General features: G+C 45.1%; 1 protein-coding gene across 8 annotated transcripts in view; it reads left to right on the top strand.

The window, feature by feature from the left end:
* TP53BP1 (tumor protein p53 binding protein 1) overlaps nt 1–19,024 on the top strand; it is an 80,278-nt gene that overhangs the window by 20,746 nt on the left and 40,508 nt on the right. For all 8 annotated transcript variants that reach the window (XM_030577243.1, XM_030577246.1, XM_030577245.1 and 5 more), the window contains one exon: nt 616–1,918. In XM_030577243.1, coding sequence (XP_030433103.1) covers nt 616–1,918 — 1,303 coding nt within the window. The remainder of the gene's footprint in view (nt 1–615; nt 1,919–19,024) is intronic.

The raw sequence follows: 19,024 nt of genomic DNA, 5'->3' as shown, positions 1-19,024 counted from the left end.
CATCTGGGGCTTTTTTATGACTTATACAACTTATTTTCATCCACCTAAGAGCAAGTGATGGTGAGGGGTGGGGGTGGGGGTGGGGAGGGGTTAAGGTTCTATTGGGAGAATTTAACCGGGACACACCAGTTAATAACTTCTCTTCCTGAGGAAAAGGTGACTTTGGTGCTCTGATATTGTGGCTGGTTGATGCGGTAGGAAAACCTAATAGAGCAAGTTGCATAGCTTCCTAGCGCCCAGCTGGCAACATAGCACCTTCTTTCCTTCCCTGTGTTTATGCTGGGTAGGGATGTCATGTGAGATCAAAGAGGTATCAATGATTGCACCTCTGACTACACACTCCTCTCTTTTGAGATGATGATGATGAATGATGATCACTTCCCTTCACAGCAGGAGGGCAGCTATTGCTCAGATAAGTGGAAAATAGTCCCCTTAAAACTTGAGTTTCTGGATGAATTTTCTGTGTCCCTGAACCCACGTCCCTTACTAGGAGATAGGGCTGCTTGTGTGCTGTCTGGGTGCCTGATGGATGGATCAGATGCCAAGCCTGTAGGCTGGCTAGAAGAATGTGAACTATAGAGTTCTTAATTTTTCTTCTCTTTTTGTCCTTTTTAGGATATTTTTATTTCAACTCAAAGTCTGGAGGAGAAGCCTAGTGGAGAAGAGAAGGGTGGAGCTTTATTGGGTTCATGTTTGCCAGCAGATGTCTCTGAAACCACAGACGCTCTGCGAAAGATCTCCACAGGAGATCCTGAATTGTCCTGTAAGCTAGTACTCTCTGCAAGTGAATGCAGTCAGCCCACAAGGACAGAAGGCAACACAAGCTCTCTGAAAACCAACCAAGGCAGTGAAAACATACAGGTTGAGATGGATTCTACACTGCAAGCTTCGGAGTTGAAACTCTGTTCCACAGAAAGTTACAGCATGCAACTGAGGCTGAGTGAGGACAGCCAAGCCCTGCTCAGTGAGAACTGTGAAAAGCCAAAAAGGGAGGCCGTGTGGGCTACAGGAGAACCTACCATTTGTCCTGTTGCTGAAGGTGTAGCAGCAGAAGGGTCTGTAGCACAGATGGCTTGCATTGATCACTCATGTGATTCTGGAAGCCAGACAGCTGCAACTCTGTCTGTTCAGTCTGAGATTTCATCACACACTCTGGGTCAAGAAGCATTGACTGAGATCAAGGAAAAGTTATCAGCAGAGGCATCTGAGTTTGAAGCAGTCCCTGAGACTCTATGTGAGGAACAGGGAGGAGAAAGGCAGGCAGAAGAGAAGCAGCTAGATGAAAAGGGATCCTCTGACCCTCTAACTCTATCTCAGGGTCTGATCCTTCTAAGGGAAACAAAGGAACATGAAGGCCAGGAAGTGATGGAAGTGGAATCCAGTGAGGCTTTTGGCAAAAACTCAGAAAAACTAAGTGACCTGAGACACGGGTTGGTACAGATGGATCTAGAGACCAGGAAAAAAGAAACTCCTAAAGATTCTAATGTGGTCGCTGAAGTTAAAAGCATGAAGGATCTGTCCCTGAAGGCTGCCCCTGAAGATGTGGCAAAGCTCAGTGAAGTTCCCCCTCAGCCTTCTGTGGGAGAGTCATTGCAACAGCAGGATGACTCATGGCCCCAGGTAAAGGTGGATGTTGCCCCAGGATTAGCATCATGTGCCAAAATGTGTCCAGGCAGTCAAGGGAACAAGAGTCAAGCTGAAGTTGACCTGGAATTGAAGCAAGTTCAGAAGGATCGGCAGCCACCTCCAGCTCCTTTAGAGAGAGGGGATGAAGTGCCAGCAACACCGCAGGAGAGCCAGCAGCCACATCTGATGACCTTGGAGAAGGAAGTGGATATGCCTGAAAAACCATTTAAGACAAGTAATCTGGAGCAGGAAGAGGAAAGGGCAGCTGAACAATCCCCCTGTCCTTCCACTGGTAAGTGTATTTAATGAAGTAGTTCTGCTGTTTCTCCCTAATGTGTGTTTGTAATGCAGAAGAACATATTTGTGTAATTCTCAAAGCTTCCTCAGTAGGTCTGATCCTATGCTATCTAAGGGGCATATTGTGTTGCAGTAGTATCTAAGTGCAGAGCTGCTCCAGGACTTAATATTATTTGCATAACATGCATTTTTTTCTCTTTTCCCCTTCTTGGTTCTGCTGATACCTTAGTGTTGAGGATGGTAACTTCTGCGGGTTCCCATTTCCTTCTTTCCTAACCACTCCATTATTCTGGGATTCTGCTGCCACAGAACACTAACACTGGCAAATGCTCAAGGATTTTTAAGACTTAGTGCTTTTGTTCCTAGTGAAAACATTAAGCACGGAAGGGAGGGGATTCCTATGGGAGTCTCATAGACTTTAAGGTCAAAAGGGACCATCATGATCACCTAGTCTGACCTTTGACCTGCAAAGTACAAGAGAACCTCACCCACACCTGAAATAAACCCCTAACCTCTGGCTGAGTTACTGAAGTCCTCAAATGATGATTTAAAGACTTCAAGTTACAAAGAATTCACCATTTACACTAGTTTAAACCTGCAAGTGACCCATGCTGCAGAGAAGGCGAAAAACTCTAGCATCCCAGCCAATCTGACAGGGAAAATTCCTAGCCAATCTGACAGGGAAAATTCCTTACCAACCCCAAATATGGCGATCAGTTAGACCTTGAGCTTGTGAGCAAGACCCACCCAGCAGATACCTGGGAAAGAATTCTCTGTAATAACTGAGCCCTCCCCATCCAGTGTCCCATCTCCAGCCTTTGGGGATTTTTGCTTCTGGCAGTCGCTGATGGGCCACATGCCATCGTAGGCAATCCCATCATACCATCCTCTCCATAAACTTGTCAAGTTCAGTCTTGAAGCCAGTTAGCCTTTCAAGGGTAGCAGTGGGGGTAAAAACCCTGTCTCAGAATTTCAGAAACCTTCATCTGATTTTGAGCTTAAACTTGTTGATGGTCAATTTATAGCCATTTGTTCTTGTGCTCACCTTGATGCCTAACTTTAATAACTCTCTCTTCCTCCCTGGTATTTATCCCTCTGATGTATTTATAGAAAGCGATCATATCTCCAGGCCTCTCTTCATTGCTTTCATAATCGTCTCTTTGCATTTTCATGTTGTTTCTTTTCTTGTTGGGAAGAAAGGAGTAACTTTGAAGTGGATGAGGCTCCCACCAAGACTAGGCACTGAGGGGGCTTGTAGGCGAGAGAGAATAGAATCACTATGGTTTGGAAAGTCTGTATCGCCAATACCAACACTGCTCCTGGATCCTCCATCTGCAACTGTGTTCAGACAGAAAACCTGACCATGGATGCTTCTACCCAAGTCTTGGTGTGGATTTGCAGAGGCTGTGGCCTTTATTTCCCCATCATAGAAAGCCAGGCTGGTCAGAGCATGCAGTGTGGCAGGTGCCTAGTGGTAGAAATAACAAATGCACAAATACAGAATGGGGGACAACTGATTTGGCAGCAGCACTGCTAAGAAGGATCTAGGAGTTTATGGTGGATCACAACCTTGACATGAGTCAACAATACAATGCTGTTGCAAAAAAAAAAAAAAGCAAATGCAATTTTGGGTTGCATTAACATAGACCTAGCTTGCAAGTCACAGGAAATTATACAGCTCTATTTGATGCTGGTTAGGCCTCAGCTGGAGTACTGTGTCCAGTTATGGTCATCAATGTAGAGAAATTGGAAAAGATCCAGAGATGATAGAGAAAGATGGCCAAAGGGATGGAATGCAGGCCATATGAGCAAAGGCTAAAGGACCTGGGTATGTTTAATTTGGAAAAGAGGAGATTAAGGACAGAACATGATAGCAGTCTTCAAATACTTGAAAGGCTGCCATAAACACAATGGAGAAACTGTTTTTTCTCTTCCCACAGGCAGGACAAAAGGCAATGGGTTCAAACTGTTGATAGCAGTTTTAGATTAAATCTCAAGAAAAACTTCCTAACTGTAAGGCCAGTAGGAGAACAGAACAAACTGCCTAGAGAAGTTGTGGAAGCTCTTTTGTTGGAGGTTTTCAAAAAGAGGCTGAATAGCCATCTGTCTTGGGTGGTTTAGACACAACAAATCCTGGATCTTGGCTGGGGATTAGACTAGATGATTCTTGTGGTCCCTTCTAGCCCTGTGGTTCTAAGATTTATCCATGTGGGCACTAATGATACTGCGAAGTATGACCCTGAGCAGATCAGAAGTGACTACAGGGTGCTGGGAGTGAGGGAGAAGGATTGGGGGTTCAGGTGAAGATCTCATCAATTCTTCTGATCAAGGGTAGGGGTCTGGGCAGGGACAGACACGTCCTGCAGGTGAATATGTGGATGGTGTTACCAGGAGGGCTGCAGCTTCCTCAACTACAGGATTCTGTTCTGAGAAGAACTGCTGAGCAGAAACAGGGTCTACCTATCAAGGAAGTGCAAGAGTATCTTTGGATATAGACTGGCTAACCAAGTGAGGCAGACTTTATAATAGGTTTGATGGAGGCAGGACACAAAAGCCCACAAGTAAGTCCAGAACACAGATACCTGGGAGAAGAGTCACAATCCCAGGAGAATGTAGGCAATCATAGCAGGAACAGAGGCAAGATGAGGGAATATGGAAGGGAAATCTGATGAACGTCTTAGATGTCTCTTCATTGAATAAACCAGGGAACGGCAACCTTTCAGAAGTGGTGTGCCGAGTCTTCATTTATTCACTTTAATTTAAGGTTTCACGTGCCGGTAATACATTGTAATGTTTTTTTAGAAGGTCTCTCTATAAGTCTATATATTATATAACTAAACTATTGTTGTATTGTAAAATAAACAAGGTTTTCAAAATGTTTAGGAAGCTTAATTTAAAATTTAATTAAAATGTTGATCTTTTGCCAACGGCCCGCTCAGCCTGCTGCTGGTCTGTGGTTCCGTTCACCTAGGTCGGCAGTGAGCTATGCGGGGCCTGTGACTGGGACCCCGGCTGGCAAGGGGCTGGCAGCCAGAACCCCAGACCAGCAGCAGGCTGTGTGGGGCTGGCGACCGGGGCCCCAGACCAGCAGTGAGCTGAGCGGCTCAGCCCACTGCTGCTCAGGGGTTCCATCATCCAGCTCCTGCCAGCCGGGATCCCGGCTGCCAGAGCTGCTCAGCCTGCTGCTGGTCTGGGGTCCCATCCCTGCCCACATACAGTGGGTACCTACCTTCTCCCTCGTTCTGACTCTCTCTCTTCCCCTCTCTCTGCACTGAGCACAGGGCTGGGGGTGAAGGAGCAGGCTGGTGGTTGGGGTGTAGGGTCTGGCCAGGAGCTAGAATGAGGAAGCGGGCTCAGGGTTGGGGCAGGAGGTTTGGGTGTGGAATGCTTACCTGGGCAGCTCCCATTTGGTGTGAGGGATGCAGGTGGAAGTGTGCGGGGGAGGGGTGCAGGAGCTCCTGTTTGATGCACAGGGTGGGGGTGGAGATGTGAGGGGGTGTAACAGTCAGGATGGGGGGGTGCATAGGGTGTGGGGGGGGCGGGGATGTGTGGGGGAGTGCACAAGTCAGGGCAGAGGGCTGGGGGCATGTGAGGGGGGTGCAGGTTTCAGGGTATGGAGTGTGGGGGTTCCAGAGTCAGGGCTCGGGCCTGGTGGTGAAGGAGTCAAGCAGAGGGCTGGGTGTGTGTGTGGGGGGGGCGGGGTACAGGGCTCAGGGCAGGGGGCTGGGTGTGTATGTGCAGGGCTCAGGGCAGAGGGCTGGGGGCATAGGCTGGGGTCGTGGGGTGCAGGGACGGCTCCAGGCCCCAGTACACCAAGCGCATACTTGGGGCGGCAAGCTGCAGGGGTGCTCTGCTGGAGCCGCGAGGGCGGCAGGAAGGCTGCCCTCGGTGGCTTGCCTGCGGAGGGTCCGGTGGTGCCGCGGCTTCGGCAGACCTCCCACAGGCGTGCCGCAGAAGGCAGCCTGCCTGCTGTGCTTGGGGTAGCAAAATTCCTAGAGCCGCCCCTGGTGGGGTGCTCATGGCAGGGGGCTGGAGGGGATATGCCCCGCTGCCCCTGCCCAGAGCAGCGAGCATGCTGACTCTGCTCTTCTCCTACCCCCTCCCTCGCAAGGGCCATCGGCTGATCAGCCTGCAGGGAGGGAGGGAGAGGAGGAGGAGGAGGAGGGGCAGGAACCCAGCACACTGCGGGAAGAGGCAGGGGAGCTGGCAGGACCAAGCTTCTGCCCCGGCGGAGAGCGGAGAAGAGTGGGCCGGGCCAGGCTGGGCAGGATTTTTAATGGCACATACCATTAAAAATCGGCTCACATGCCGTCTTTGGCACGTGTGTCATAGGTTGCCGACCCCTGGAATAAACAGGATAAATAATAAACAGGAAGAACTAGAAATACACACAACTATTTCAAATTTGATGACAGTATATATCTCCAGATCAGTGGCACTGCTATGGGCACCCGCATGGCCCCACAATATGCCAATATCTTCATGGCCGACCTGGAACAACGCTTCCTCAGCTCTCGTCCACTCACACCCCTTCTCTGTCTACGCTACCTTGATGACATCTTCATCATCTGGACCCATGGGAAGGAGACTCTGGAAAAATTCCACCATGATTTCAACAGCTTCCACCCCACCATCAACCTCAGCCTGGACCAGTCTACACAGGAGGTCCACTTTCTTGACACCATGGTGCAAATAAGTGATGGTCACATTAACATCACCGTATATCGAAAACCCACCGACCGCTATGCCTACCTTCATGCCTCCAGCTTCCATCCCGGGCACATCACACGATCCATTGTCTACAGCCAAGCACTGAGGTACAACCGCATCTGCTCTAACCCCTCAGACAGAGACCAACACCTACAAAATCTCCACCAAGCATTCTCAAAACTACGATACCCGCATGAGGAAATAAGGAAACAGATAACTGAGCCAGACGTGTACCCAGAAGCCTCCTACTGCAAGACAAACCCAAGAGAGAAACCAACAGGACTCCACTGGCCATCACATACAGCCCCCAGCTAAAACCCCTCCAACGCATCATCAAGGATCTACAACCCATCCTGGACAATGATCCCACACTTTCACAGGCCTTAGGTGGCAGGCCAATCCTTGCCCACAGACAACCTGCCAACCTGAAACATATTCTCACCAGTAACTGCACACCACACCATAATAACTCTAGCTTAGGAACCAATCCATGCAACAAACCTCGATGCCAACTCTGCCCACATATCTACACCAGCGACACCATCACAGAACCTAACCAGATCAGCCACACCATCACTGGTTCATTCACCTGCACATCCACCAATGTAATATACGCCATCATATGCCAGCAATGCCCCTCTGCTATGTACATCGGCCAAACTGGACAGGCCCTATGGAAAAGGATAAATGGACACACATCAGACATTAGGAATGGCAATATACAAAAACCTGTAGGAGAGCACTTCAACCTCCCTGGCCACACTATAGCAGACCTTAAGGTGGCCATCCTGCAGCAAAAAAACTTCAGGACCAGACTTCAAAGAGAAACTGCTGAGCTTCAGTTCATCTGCAAATTTGACACCATCAGCTCAGGATTGAACGAAGACTGTGAATGGCTTGCCAACTACAGAACCAGTTTCTCCTCTCTTGGTTTTCACACCTCAACTGCTAGAACAGGGCCTCATTCTCCCTGATTGAACTGACCTCGTTATCTCTAGCTTGCTTGCTAGCACACATATATATATATACCTGCCCCTGGATATTTCCATTACATGCATCTGAGGAAGTGGGTATTCACCTACGAAAGCTCATGCTCCAAAACATCTGTTAGTCTATAAGGTGCCACAGGATTCTTTGCTGCTTTTAGAAATACTTGTGAATAATCACATTATAACATAATTGGCATCAAAGAGGCTTTATGGGATAATTCACACGACTGGCATATTGACCAGATGTCCTGATTTTACAGGGAGTTACAATATTTGGGGTTTTGTCTTATACAGGTGCCTGTTACTCCCCACTCTCATCTCTATTTTTCACACTGGCTATCTGCTTAGTCAAGATAGAAATGGGAGGCAAACCTGTTGAATGTCTCTGGGTAAGGATAAAAGGGGTAAAAAAAAGTCATAGGGGTTTACTGTAGACCACTTAACTAGGAAGAAGAATATACGAGGGTTGTGGATTTTGTTTGTTTTTAAAACAACTAACACAGATATCTATTGGGAAAATAATATAGCAGAGCACAGATTATCCAACAAGTTCTTGGAAAACATTGGAGACAACTTTTTACTCCAGAACATGGAGAAAACAACTAGAGAAGAGGCTGTTCTTGATTTCCTTCTGACATGTAGGGTCAAACTTGTTGAGAATTTGTAGGTGCAAGTCAGCTTGGGTGAAAGCGATCATTTCATGATTCTAAGGAACAGTAGGAAAGAAACCAGCAAAATAAAGACAATGGGACTTCAAATTAGACTTTAGCAAACTGAGAGATTTGGTAGGTAAGTTTCCGTGGGAAACAAGTCTAAGGGGAAAAAAGAATTGGCATTTTTTAAAAAAGATATTATTGAGGGCACGAGCAAACTATCCCAATGCATAAGAAGGATAACAAGTATAGTAAAAGATTGCCATGGCTTAACCAGGAGATCTTGAACAACCTGAACTTTAAAAAAAAAAAAAAAGACACAAAAATGGAAACTCAGTCAGATTATAAAGGCTGAATATGAAAAAAGCCCCACAAGTATGTAGGGACAAAATTAGACTAAAGCACAAAATTGAGATTCAACTCCCTAGGGACGTAAAGGATAACGAGAACATTTTACAAATACACCTCTACCCCAATATAACGTGACCTGATATAACATGAATTCGGATATAATGCGGTAGAGCAGTGCTCTGGGAGGGAGGGGCTATGCACTGCAGCGGATGAAAGCAAGTTCGATATAACGCAGTTTCACCGATAACACGGTAAGTTTTTTTGGCTCCCGAGGACAGCGTTATATTGGCGTAGTGGTGTACGTTAGAAGCAAGAGGAAGACTAAGGACACAGCAAGTGCATTACTCAATGAGACGGGAAAGATGGTAGCAGAAAATTCAGCAATGGCCAAAGTGTTAAATGCGTGTTTTGTTTGTTTTCACCAAAAAGAATTTGCAGTTGATTGGACAACTAGCATAATGAACATTTAACGTAAATAGAGTAGGATCTGAGGCTAAAATAAGGTCAGTTAAGAATTATGCAATGTTGTGCTGTGTTGGTCCCAGGATATTAGAGACCTAAGGTGAGTGAGATAGTGTCTTTTATTGGATCAACTTCTGTTGGTGAAAGAGAGAACTTTTCAAGCTTACACAGGAGTTCTTCGAGTCTGGAAAACGTACTTAGTCTTTCCCTATTACAGGGAGTTGTTGGAGCTTTTCCCCACTGCCAGACCCTTTCTGTGTGGTGGAGGAATGCTCCAGCGGCTCCCCACTAGTGGTGCCTTTCCTCGGTGCCAGAGCCTTTCTGGGCAATGGAGGAAAGGCTTCAGCAGTGGGGAGGCTGCAGGGCACTACGCTGCTGAAAATAGCAACATAGATGTTCATGTAGAGAGCCATGTTGGATACATAACCTAAGGGTTCAGGCATGTCCTTACTCACCTAAGCAGTGTCTCACCTTCTACACTGCTATTTACGTATGTACATACTAAGGGGTATACAGTGTATGTACTCTACACTGCCATCATAAAGTGTGTGTAGTGTAGACATACCCTTAGATACGTGTGCGTCAACTCTGCAGATGCCATTGACTGTTCATTCATATCACTTAGTACTACTTCACTTAGTGCACTTTAGGTAATTAAACAAGAACTCGGGGATGCTACCTCTAAATTCTGCAGGAAATCTGCCTTTTAAAAAAATTTCATTTAAAATTCAAGAACAAACTTAGTAATTTCACTCATTTGAAAAGATATATAAAATCGAAGTTTCATTAGAAGTCAGTAGTGGTAATCTAGATATTTCAACTTTAAATCAGAAATGAGGTTTTTGGGGCTCTGGAATTGTCTTTGCAGGATGGACAATCTGAGAGGTTGCCACACAAAAAAGTTGAGAGAAATGGATAGTAGTTGATTCAGAAATGGAGTAACTCTCTAATGATTCTCCCTTTTCCCCCACCCCAATATTTGTGCAATTTTTTCAAGATTTTGGCCATTTCACTGAGAGTAAGAGTGCCTTCTACAAAGAGGCGAAATTCCAATATCTTACAGCACCATTTTCCACTGACCCTAGCAATAAATTTCTTCAGTATGTATAGATGAAATTCAGCTTTAAACTGTATTCACAACAGTTCTGCCATTGTGAACTAAATAAATTGTTTTTCCTTTCCTGTTACTGCAGTAGAGGGATGCCTCTCGCTCTGAAGTTGGTGATCATGAAAGTGAGGAACTGGAAACACTGTCAATAGGTGACTGTGGATGTTGTCTTCATGCAGCTCTGCAAAGATTGTGTTATGCCAAGTTAACCATATCTAAACCTTCACAATGATTTTCTGGATTTATGAGCCACTATGTGCTTTGTAGGTTCATCCATTATAGCAATATGTATATTGCTGTGATCATGGCAGATCTTACAATGCTGCATAATTCTGTTGAGCTAAATTAACTGCTCAGCGGGAAGATATATGTTTGTGAATCATCTGGCAGATTCAGATAGGGCAGTCTGGGACCTGGACCAATGAAACATATAAAAATATTGGACTAGATAAATTCCATCCCCTGGGAATGAGTGGCGCCTGCAGGATTGTCCCCTAAAGCTTGTTCTACATTGTTTGTTTAGGTGATTAGTTTTTTTAGGTCTGCTCTAAAAAAATAGACATAAAGTAATAGTCAAATTTTCCTGTGTTGTAGCCATGGTGGTCCCAGGATATTAGAGAGACAATGCAGGTGAGGTTATAAGTTGGTCCAATGAAAGATATTACCTCTCACCCACCTTGTCTTTTAAGACATTCAGCTTAAATTTCCCTTGCTTAACTTCAGCCCATAACTGCTTACTACTCTAAATCGTGCCACTCCCTCTTTGTTTTCCAAAGACTTCTTTCTCTCTTCCTCCATCGATCTTCAATTGACCAAGATACACTAATTTCTTTGAATCTTTCCTAGTCAGTCTGTTTAGCCCCTCAATCAATTTTGTTGCTGTTCTCAAAATTACTTATGTACATCTTCCTTCCTCTTTTTTTTCTGGTTGCCTTTTATGGCATCTTTAACTTCTTCCTAAAAGCTTTTCCAACTTCTTTATATTCTTTTTGGCTCTCTCCCCTTTTCCTCATTTATTGTGATGTGGAACATACTAACTACTGGGAATATGTGACCTGGTTGGTAAGGTCAAGGAAAGGTATGCCTATACTGCAATTAAAAACGTGCCTGGCCAGTGCCAACTGACTGAGGCTAGCAGGACTCTGGCTAAGGGGCTGTTTAATTGCGTTGTGGGCTCGGGCTGCAGCCCAGGCTCTAAGATCCTACAAAGTGGTAGGGTCTCAGAGTTTGAACTGCAATCCGAGCCCAAACATCTACGTCACAGTTAAACATCCCCTTAGTCCAAGCTCTGCTAGCCCAAGTCAGCTGATATGCGCTAGCCACTATTTTTTAATTGCAGTGTAGGCATCCTCGAAGTGGCAGACTTCCTTGTGCCTGAACAGAAGCTGTAAGTTCAAGTGTTCGAGGGAAGTTTGGATGAAATGAAATCACTGAACATTACGTGTGTGTGTCTTCAATACCAAACTTCGTGAAAAGTTTGAAAAACATGACCATATAATAGGATGGAATGATCCAGTGAATGAGAAGAGACTTTTGGAGTTTGAAAGTATGATGAAGATCATAAGCATGTTATTTAGTGAGATGGAAGAGAAACATGGCAAAGTGTTGTGTCTGTGGATATTCGATTGGGGTGGTATATGCAAATTCATAGATTCCAAGGCTAGAAGGGACTGTTATCCTCTAGTCTGACTACCTGGATAACACAGGCGACAGAACTTCCCCAAAATAATTCCTAGAACAGATCTTTTAGAACATCCAGTCTTGATTTTGAAAATTGTCAGTGATGGAGAATTCCCCATGGCTCTTGGTAAACTGTTGAATAGTTAATTACCTTCGCTGTTAAAAATGTACATGTTATTTCCAGTCTGAATTTGTCTAGCTTCAGTTTCCAGCACTGATTCATGTTATGCCTTTCTCTGCTAGATTGAAGAGCTCATCACTAAATACCTGTTCCCAAATATAGACTGTAATCAAAGTCATCCTTTAATTTTCTCTTTAAGCTAAATAGCCTCAAGGAGTTCAGTCACTATAAGGCATGTTTCTAATCCTTTAATCATTCTTGTGGCTCAGCTCTGAACCCTCTGTTTATCTACATCCTCTTGAATATTGGACACCAGAACTGGACATAATATTCCAGCACCGGTCACATCAGTGCCAAATACAGAGGTAAAATAACCTCTCTACTCCTACTCAAGAGTCCCCTGTTCATGCATCCCTGATCTCATTATTCCTTTTGGCCACACCATTGTGCGGGGCGGGGCGTTCAGTGTACAGCTGATTACCTAGCATGACCCCAAATCTTTTTCAGTCGCTGTTTCCCAGGATAGCGTCCCCCATCCTGTAAGTATGGCCTGCATTCTTTGTTCCTAAAGGTGTACTTTTACATTTAGCGGTGTTAAAACACATATTGTTTGCTTGCATCCAGTTTACTGAGTGATCCCTCTGCATCAGTGATCTGTCCTCCTTCCTTATTTACCATTCCCCCAATTTCTCTGTCTGCAAACTTTATCAGTCTTTCTATGTTTTCTTCCAGGTCGTTGATACGAACATACAAATGGTCATCTAGCCAATCTAGCCAAGTATCCTGTCTTCTGACATTGGCCAGTGCCAGATGCTTCAGAGGGAGTGAACAGAACAGGGCAGATTTATCAAGTAATCTATCCCTGTCTCCAGTCCCAGCTTGTGGCAGTCAGCAGTTTAGAGAATCTCAGAGGATGTGATTGCATTCTTAACCATCTTGGTTAATAGCAATTGATGGACTTCTATTCTCCCATTAATTTATCTAATTCTTTTTTGAACCCACTTATATTTTTGGCCTTCACAACGTTTCCTGGCAGTTAGTTCCACAGGTTGACTCTGCATTGTGTGAAGAAGTACTTCCTTAGTTTGTTTTAAAACTGGCTGCCTATTAATTTCATTGGATGACTCTGGTTCTTGTGTTGTATGATAAAACGTTAAATAGCATAGGACCAAGAACTGATCCTTATGTAACCTCACTAGAAACACACCGGTTTGATGATTCCCAGTTTGCTATTACATTTTGAGACCTACCAGTTAGCCATCTTTTAATCAGTTTAAGGGGATAGAAGTGGATGAGGGGAGCAGTAGACATAATATATCTGGATTTTAGTAAGGCTTTTGATGCAGTCCCATATGATGTTCTTATGAGCAAACTAGGGAAATATGGTTTAGATGAAATTACCGTAAGGTGGGTTCACAGCTGGTTTGAAGACCATACTAAGAGTAGTTATCAATGGTTTACTGTCAGACTGGTTTCTCACTTCTCCATCAATCAGTAGCAAAATTACCAACTTCCTTTCCTAAGCCTCAGACTCATAAGGATGAGGAGAGACTATAAACACTTAGGATGTCAGGAGAGTGTTAGCTTTTCACTTGGACAGGACTCAATCATTTAGGTCATCTTCACAACACTTGGTGATAGTCAGTCACGGATAAGATCCAGTCTCATCTCAATGAATCTCACGTTAGATTCCTCCTGCATATGTTTGTGCTACAACATTACCAGTGTAACTACACTAACCAGAGTGAGACTGCCCTCAATGAGATCACAAGCATCTTCTGTAGCATTTCTAGCTCAAATACCTATACAGGACATTTTTAGAGCTGCAACTTGGTCATCAGTATATTCTTTTGCAGCTCATTGTGCCATCTCTCAGCAGGCTAGAGACAATGCCAAATTTGGATATCCTTCAATCATTATTTAGGTTGACTCCAATCCCACCTCCAGATTGAACTGCTTTTGAGTCCCCTGAAATGGAATGGACATGTGCAATCAATTGTAGAAAGAAGGTTGCTAACTTGTCCTGTAACTGGTGTTCTTTGAGATGTGCTGTGCATGTTCATTCCACAACCCACCCTCCTTCCCCTCTATACTGGAGTCTGCCTGGTAAGAGGAAGCTAAGCAGGGTCGGGGAAAGCTCTACCCTTTATACCATTGGGCAGCACTAGGAGGAAGCAGAGGGCTATGCACTGCCCTGATGGGTACTGCTAAAGGAAAAATCTCAGCTGACACATTGGGTGTGCACACCTTGAGTGGAATGGACTGGACAGGTGCAATACATCTTGGAGAATAACATTACAGAACAGTATCAGAGGGATAGCCATGTTAGTCTGAATCTGTAAAAAGCAACGAAGAGTCCTGTGGCATCTTATAGACTAACAAATGTATTGGAGCATAAGCTTTCATGGATGAATACCCACTTCATCAGACGCATGTATTGGAAATTTCCAGAGGCAGGTATAAATATGCCGGCAAGAATCAGTCTAGAGCTAAACGAGGTTAGTTCAATCAGGGAGGATGAGGCCCTCTTCTAGCTGTTGAGGTGTGAACACCAAGGGAGGGGAAACTGCTTTTATAGTTGGCTAGCCATTCACAGTCTTTGTTTAATCCTGACCTGCTGATGTCAAATTTGCAAAGGAACTGAAGCTCAGCAGTTTCTCTGAAGTCTGGGCCTGACCTTTTTTTGCTGTAGGATGGCTACCTTTAAATCTGCTATTTTGTGTCCAGGGAGGTTGAAGTGTTCTCCTACAGGTTTTTGTATATTGCCATTCCTAATATCTGATTTGTGTCCATTTATCCTTTTACGTAGGGACTGTCCAGTTTGGCCGATGTACATAGCAGAGGGGCAATGCTGGCACATGATGGTGTATATAAAATTGGTGGACGTGCAGGTGAATGAACCAGTGATGATGTAGCTGGTCTAGTGAGATCCTGTGATGGTGTTGCTGGTGTAGATATGTGGGCAGAGTTGGCATCGCAGTTTGTTGCATGGTTTGGTTCCTGAGTTAGTTACTATGGTGCCGTGTGTGGTTGCTGGTTAGAATATGCTTAAGGTTGGCAGGTTGTCTGTGGGTGAGGACTGGCCTGCCTCCCAAGGTCTGTGAAAGTGAGGGATCATTGTCCAGGATGGGTTGTAGATCACTGATGCATTGGAGAGGTTTAAGCTGAGGCCTGTAGGTGATGGCCAGTGAAGTTCTGTTTGGTTTCTTTCTTGGGCTTGTCTTGCAGCAGGAGGCTTCTGGGTATACGTCTGGCTCTGTTGATTTGTTTCCTTATTTCCTCGTGCGGGTATCACAGTTTTGAGATTGCTTGGTGAAGATCTTACAGGTGGTGGTCTATGTCTGAGGGGTTGGAGCAAATGTAGTTGTACCTCAGTGCTTGGCTGTAGACAATGGATTGTATGGTGTTGCCGGGATGGAAGCTGGAGGCATGAAGGTAGGCATAGTGGTCGGTGGGTTTTCGGTATAGAGTGGTGCTAATGTGACTCACTTATTTGTACCGTGGTATCTAGGAAGTGGACCTCCCCGTGTGGCTTGGTCCAGGCTGAGGTTGATGGTGGGGTGGAAGCTGTTGAAATCGTGGTGGAATTCTTCCAGAATCTCCTTCCCATGGGTCCAGATGATGATGTCATCAGTGTAGCGTAGGTAGAGAAGTGGTGTGAGTGGACGAGAGCTGAGGAAGCGTTGTTCCAGGTCAGCCATAAAAATGTTGGCATATTGTGGGGCCATGCGAGTGCCCATAGCTGTGCCACTGGTTTGGAGGTATATATTGTCACCAAATTTGAAATAATTGTGCGTGAGGATAAAGGCACAGAGCTCAGCAACCAGTTGTGCTGTGTCATCATCAGGGATACTGTTCCTGGCAGCTTGTATTCCATCTGTGTGTGGGATTTTTGTATAGAGAACCTCCACATCCATGGTGGCTAGTATGGTGTTTTCTGGAAGATCACCAGTGCATTATAGTTTTCTCTCAGTGGTGTTACAGAGATAGCTGGGAATGCTGGTTGCGTAGGGTCTGAGTGGAGAGTCCACATATCTGGATAGTCCTTCTTCAGTGAGAGTGCCAATTCCAGAGATGATGGGTGTCCAGGATTTCCAGGTTTGTGGATCTTGGGTAGTAGAATAACCCCGGTCGGGGCTCTAAGGGTGTGTTGATTTGTTCCTATGTTAGTGTAGGGAGTGTCCTGAGTAGATGGTGCAGTTTCTTCCTATATTCCTCAGTGGGATCTGAGGAAAGCGGCCTGTAGAATTTGGTATTGGACAGTTATCTGGCGGCCTCCTTTTGGTGGTCAGACCTGTTCATGATGACAACAGCACCTCCTTTATCAGCTTCTTTGATTATAATGTCAGGGTTGTTTCTGAGGCATTGTGTTCTGCATGACTTAGGTTGTGAGGCAAGCAGATATTGTTTTTCTACAATATCTGCCTGTGCACGTCAGCGGAAGCACTCTGTGTATAGGTCCAGACCGTCATTTTGACCCTCATGTGGAGTTCTTCTTGTGTTGTTGGTGGGAATGTATCAGTGTGCTGTTTGGTGTCATCTTGTGTCTGTGGAACACATCCGCACTAGCAGCTCTTGCATCAACACAGAGAGCAGTGCACCATGGGTAGCTATCCCACTGTGCAACTGGCCACAGGGTGCTTTTGAGGGATTGCAATGCCTTATGGGGGCAGGTACAGCGTCACATGATGAAGGTTGCTCAATCCCATCATTCCATGACCGTGCTGCTAGGTTGCCTGTCGCTTTTCAATTGCCCTGGTAATCTGCGAGCCAGCCATCTCTGTCAGAAAGCCTGGATCCTGCACTGTGTTCAGTATTGTGCTGTGCATTATGAACACAAGGCTATAAGGGGAGCCCAGTGGACAGGTGTTTGGCTGGGGGATGCCTTCAAGGAGCATATTAACACTGTGCCACAGTAACATCATGTTGTAGTGTCCTAAGCCTGGTACTGTTTTTTTGCACCGTGCTAGGAAACATGTAATGCTTGCTATGTGTGCCCAAAAAGTAACACATTGTAAATCACTTTTTAAAGTACTCTGTAATATGATTAGCTGACATTGCTGAACACTAACACACTTCTGTGGGCCTCCTGTGTTAGTGTGTGTGAGTGTGTGTGTGTGTCTATGTGACAGAGACTGTGTGTGTTGCAGTAGAGTGTGTAGGTGACCAGATGAGATGAAGAAAATATCGGGACATATTGGAGGGAGTCCGCCTGTGGAGCGCGCAAAAAAAAAAAGCTGAGTGCTGCCAGTGGAGGGGGGAGAAAAAAAATTGGTTGGGACACGGGACAACCACCCAAATATCGGGATGGTCCCAATTTTATCGGGATGTCTGGTCACCCTAGAAGTGTGGCACGCTCTCTTTAAGTTCAGACAGCAACCATGAGCAACCAATCCTGAGCCAGAAACTGGTGCACAGACAGCTGGTGTCCAGCTGTGCTCCCACCCTAGCGCGGGTGGGGTGTGGACCACACCCTGACATCAGCCCCCACCTCCCTCCCTGGCTCTTTACAGCACATCAGGGGTCTCTTCTCCTGCCCTCTCTCGCTTGCAGCAATCTGTCCCACCTGCCTCTGTGATCCTAGTGCAGAGGAGAGCAGGATTCCACGTTAATGTTTTGATTCCAGGATTCCTTCAGGGTTCTCCCCTAGCCTCCTTTCCCCACAGACCCAGGAGATCCACACCCTTCCCTGTAATACGGACAGGAGTGCATTTGCTGCTGGGAGGCAGCATGCTCAGCTGGGTAGTAGCTATGTGAACTGTACAGGCTGAGCAGTTTCAAAACTTCCTGGGGCTTTGAAAGGGGAGGGGCACATGCTTGTGTAGCTGGGTGCAGGGTAGCAGAGTTCAAAACAGTGAGCAGAGCAGTTAGTGTTGCATTGTGGGATACCTCCTGGAGGCCAGTTACAGCAGTGTATCGGATGCAGTGTCTGTACTGATGCTTTGTCGATCTAAATTGGTTTTATTTTGTCAACAAAGCAGGAGAGTTTTGTCGGCAGGAGGAGCATTGTAGTGTGTATACCTCCACTGTTTTATCAACAAAAGCTGCCTTTTGCTGAAAAAACTGTGTCGTAGACAAGGCCTTAATCAACCATCCTTAATTCTTCTCAAAGCATTTTAACAACTTTTTTTGTTTTTACAGTTGAGTATAAAAGTCAAATGAAGAACTCTTAGTAATGGAACAATAATTTTTTTGAATTCCTTATGCTCCATTAGCCTTGCTGCACCCAGTTGTATATTCTCTAGGACAGTTCAGTTTGCAAGAAGGTTTGAATAGCTTTTCTGAATCTAAATGTGACTTAAACATTATTTAAAAAAACTAAACTTTTATTTGAGAAAAGAGACTTACTGTTCAAGGGATTATCATGTCATTCTACTCATGAAAGCCATGTCATCAGGGCTCCATTTGTTCTGCGACACAGTGAGATCAGATTCTATGGTAGCAACCCCTTATGCCATGACAGCCTTAAATTATTCAATTGCCATCAAATATGCATTGTTTCTGGTACTTCCCCATCCCTAGCAAGCTATGCCTCTTAATTGAAAAGCCTAAATAATATAAAATTAGTTGGTGGCCATTTTTCTTCAATTTTTTTTTTTTCAGTTTATTTCCCTCAGATTTCTCTAACCAGGGAAACTTTTGTAGCTGTGCTCTCTAACTCTTTTAAATACTAAGCTGTTGCTTCTCAGAAATGTGTTTAGACCTGTGTAGAGGACAGCCAGCTGTTATGTTAGTTTAAGATTTGTAAAGCTTTCTGCACTTGTTCAAAATAGTGCTTTATCTTTAGAGTATTATTTCATGCTTCTCCTTCCCTCCCACACAGCTCTTTCAATGCACTTCAGTCCTAACCTGGATTCCTGCCCTTTCTTCTTCCACCTTTTCTGTTACAGTGCTGGGCATACCTTGAACATAACACTCCTTTCTACACATTACAAAACCACTACCCACATTTGCGTAAATAATCTCTCTGTTTGTTAGAGTGTGGAGGAAGATGTATGAAGCTATGGTAGTGGCCCAAGTCTCCCAC

The sequence above is a fragment of the Gopherus evgoodei genome, chromosome 10, assembly GCF_007399415.2.
Source record: "Gopherus evgoodei ecotype Sinaloan lineage chromosome 10, rGopEvg1_v1.p, whole genome shotgun sequence".
Classification (NCBI taxonomy): domain Eukaryota; kingdom Metazoa; phylum Chordata; order Testudines; family Testudinidae; genus Gopherus; species Gopherus evgoodei.
The sequence above is the reverse complement of the archived record's forward strand: the minus strand, read 5'-3'. Positions and strand labels throughout refer to the sequence as shown.